The sequence below is a fragment of the Ceratina calcarata genome, unplaced genomic scaffold (assembly GCF_001652005.2).
Source record: "Ceratina calcarata isolate Rehan_Ccalc_2016 unplaced genomic scaffold, ASM165200v1 scaffold1165, whole genome shotgun sequence".
NCBI classification, from domain to species: Eukaryota; Metazoa; Arthropoda; class Insecta; order Hymenoptera; family Apidae; genus Ceratina; species Ceratina calcarata.
Genome location: NW_017132604.1, coordinates 1 through 2,475, shown reverse-complemented (window position 1 = coordinate 2,475; position 2,475 = coordinate 1). Strand labels below are relative to the sequence as shown.

Below are 2,475 nucleotides of genomic sequence, written 5' to 3'. Positions count from 1 at the left end.
CTTGCGTATACGAACCCGCCGAAACTTTCATCTGGTGGCTGTTACATACACCATTCATGTTTTTCTTCTTCTTTTCACCGGCGGTCAACCATTCCATGCGGGCAGCCAATTCGTCAATATTCGTACCGCTGACCTCATCTTTTTCTTGAGATACCGATTAATGGATACTTTTGATCATCTCGATATTCAAATGCTTGCAACAATAGTTGCACATGGTGTATCCCCATCGTGTGACTATTGATTTACTGCAATACTGGGTGGTGTTATCTAGGAATTTATGAAAATCACATTCTGAGCCGGACGTATAAGCGAAGATGTCTTTTTCGAACTCTAGTGTGGCGACGGCGATCGGAATAGGATCTTCGCCTTCTGTGTGTTTCAAAGCTGCGTTTAATACTTCATTGAACAGTACTTCTGTTGAATAAACTTTAAAGTCTTCGATTTGTCTCTCAGCAGCGTCGCACATCCTGTGGAGTTCGCTGCGGTATCTGGTTCGTTAAAGAGATGTTGGTCTGTTTAATCTATCAGATACCGCAGCGAACTCCACAGGATGTGCGACGCTGCTGAGAGACAAATCGAAGACTTTAAAGTTTATTCAACAGAAGTACTGTTCAATGAAGTATTAAACGCAGCTTTGAAACACACAGAAGGCGAAGATCCTATTCCGATCGCCGTCGCCACACTAGAGTTCGAAAAAGACATCTTCGCTTATACGTCCGGCTCAGAATGTGATTTTCATAAATTCCTAGATAACACCGCTCAATATTGCAGTAAATCAATAGTCACGCGATGGGGATACACCATGTGCAACTATTGTTGCAAGCATTTGAATATCGAGATGATTGAAGGTGTCAATTACCCGGCATCTCAAGAAAAGGATGAGGCCACCGGTACGAATGTCGACGAATTGGCTGCCCGCATGGAATGGTTGACCGCCGGTGAGAAGAAGAAGAAAGACATGAATGGTGTATGTAATAGCCACCAGCTGAAAGTGTCGGCGGGTTCGCACTCGCAAGAGCAACGCGGACGCGTAAAATCTGAGTCATTGGAAATAAATGACCATGGCAAAGTTGGTGCAGGTTCTTCGTCGGAGACGAATACTGATCGTTTGCCGCAGCGGCCGTTGCGGATGCCTAAAGTTATGCCAATTTCTCTTCAGGTGTCCAATAATACTGATGACTCCTCGTACGAGGACAGTTTTCCACCAATTGGCAGAGGATGTAGAAACAAGATGACGACGAAGGGAATTTAAGGGAAAGGGTGATGCTGGTTGGTTGTCTGTGCGAAGGTGTAGGAGTAGAAACAACGAAGTTTTCTATGATTGGCAGTGGTTGGTTGGCGTGGATGACAATGTGAAACGCCTTAAAAATAATGGTATTTAGAGAACTTTCTATCCTTACGCAGTCGGTTGGCTGGTAATAAATCATTACAAATCCTTTGAGTTAGAAAATGTGTTTTCGGCAATGAGGAAGTGGAGGGTTTAAGTATTAGGATCGAAAAAACTATGGACAACGGAAAATGTCGGCTTACCGTTCGCTCTTCTCCAGCAGCCACGTGGAACACTCAACCCGTTGGGCGTAGTCGTACGATAACAGGTTGTGCACCCGTATGTAATGATACGGATTGATCCCGTTCCCGTGCAGGATCTTGTGCACCGCGGAGCGATTAAACAAAAATTAAGAATTCATTCTTACGAATGAAATCGTCATTGTAAAGGTCGTATCATTGCGTATGAACTTAGCCAGTCATCCGGCTAACGTCGCGTATGCTCCGAGCTTCCAAATATAAAAACCGTGATGGTAGAAAATTTTCGCCACGTTCTTCAGATACGTTCATGTGTTAATAGACTAGGCGAAAATTATGTTTTTGTTTGCGTAAACAAATTTACAGTTATAGTTTTGCAACAGTTACAGTTATAGCTTAAAGGTTGAGAACCTTGGCTTGCAGAAATTCTGTAGAAAATGCGGCGGTAAAAACAGGACACGCGGTGCTTCCGTTCCAGACAGAATTACTCAAGCAAACTTCGCGGGATCTAATTTCGAATACCGTAAATAACTTATGTGGGTAACTGCAGATCCGGTCTGTCCATACCGTGGCTCAACCGATGGCGGTGCAGTTTCTTTCTCTCCTCGCCCTTCGCATTGCATTCACTAGTAGGGAAAATTTGTTAGCTGCTAACTATTATATGCCCATATTTAAAAATAAGATGTGAGCAGCTGACGAAGTTAACCCTTAACACTTCGACTTTTAATTGTGAATATCGGCAACTCCAACTTATTCTCACCATACTTCGACATGCAAGTTTTTAAGTGTCATATTTTAAATACTACAATGATATTTATATTATTTGACATTAATTCACATTAATTTTAATTTAGTATAATATAAAAATAGTGTATAGAGTTTAGTATAATATAAATATAAAAATAAAATACTAATAAAAAACAAGATTTATATTAATTATAATTGAGTAGC

General features: G+C 41.4%; 1 protein-coding gene across 1 annotated transcript; it reads left to right on the top strand.

The window, feature by feature from the left end:
• Nucleotides 1–550: 550 nt before the first annotated feature.
• LOC108624470 (protein maelstrom 2-like) lies at nucleotides 551–1,252 on the top strand. The gene has a single exon (XM_018023819.1). The coding sequence runs from the start codon at nucleotides 551–553 to the stop codon at nucleotides 1,250–1,252; it is 702 nt and encodes a 233-aa protein (XP_017879308.1).
• Nucleotides 1,253–2,475: the final 1,223 nt, after the last annotated feature.

Bases quoted from the DNA above. Each gene is read 5' to 3' on its own strand.
- LOC108624470 (XM_018023819.1), top strand. From the start codon at position 551: ATGTGCGACGCTGCTGAGAGACAAATCGAAGACTTTAAAGTTTATTCA.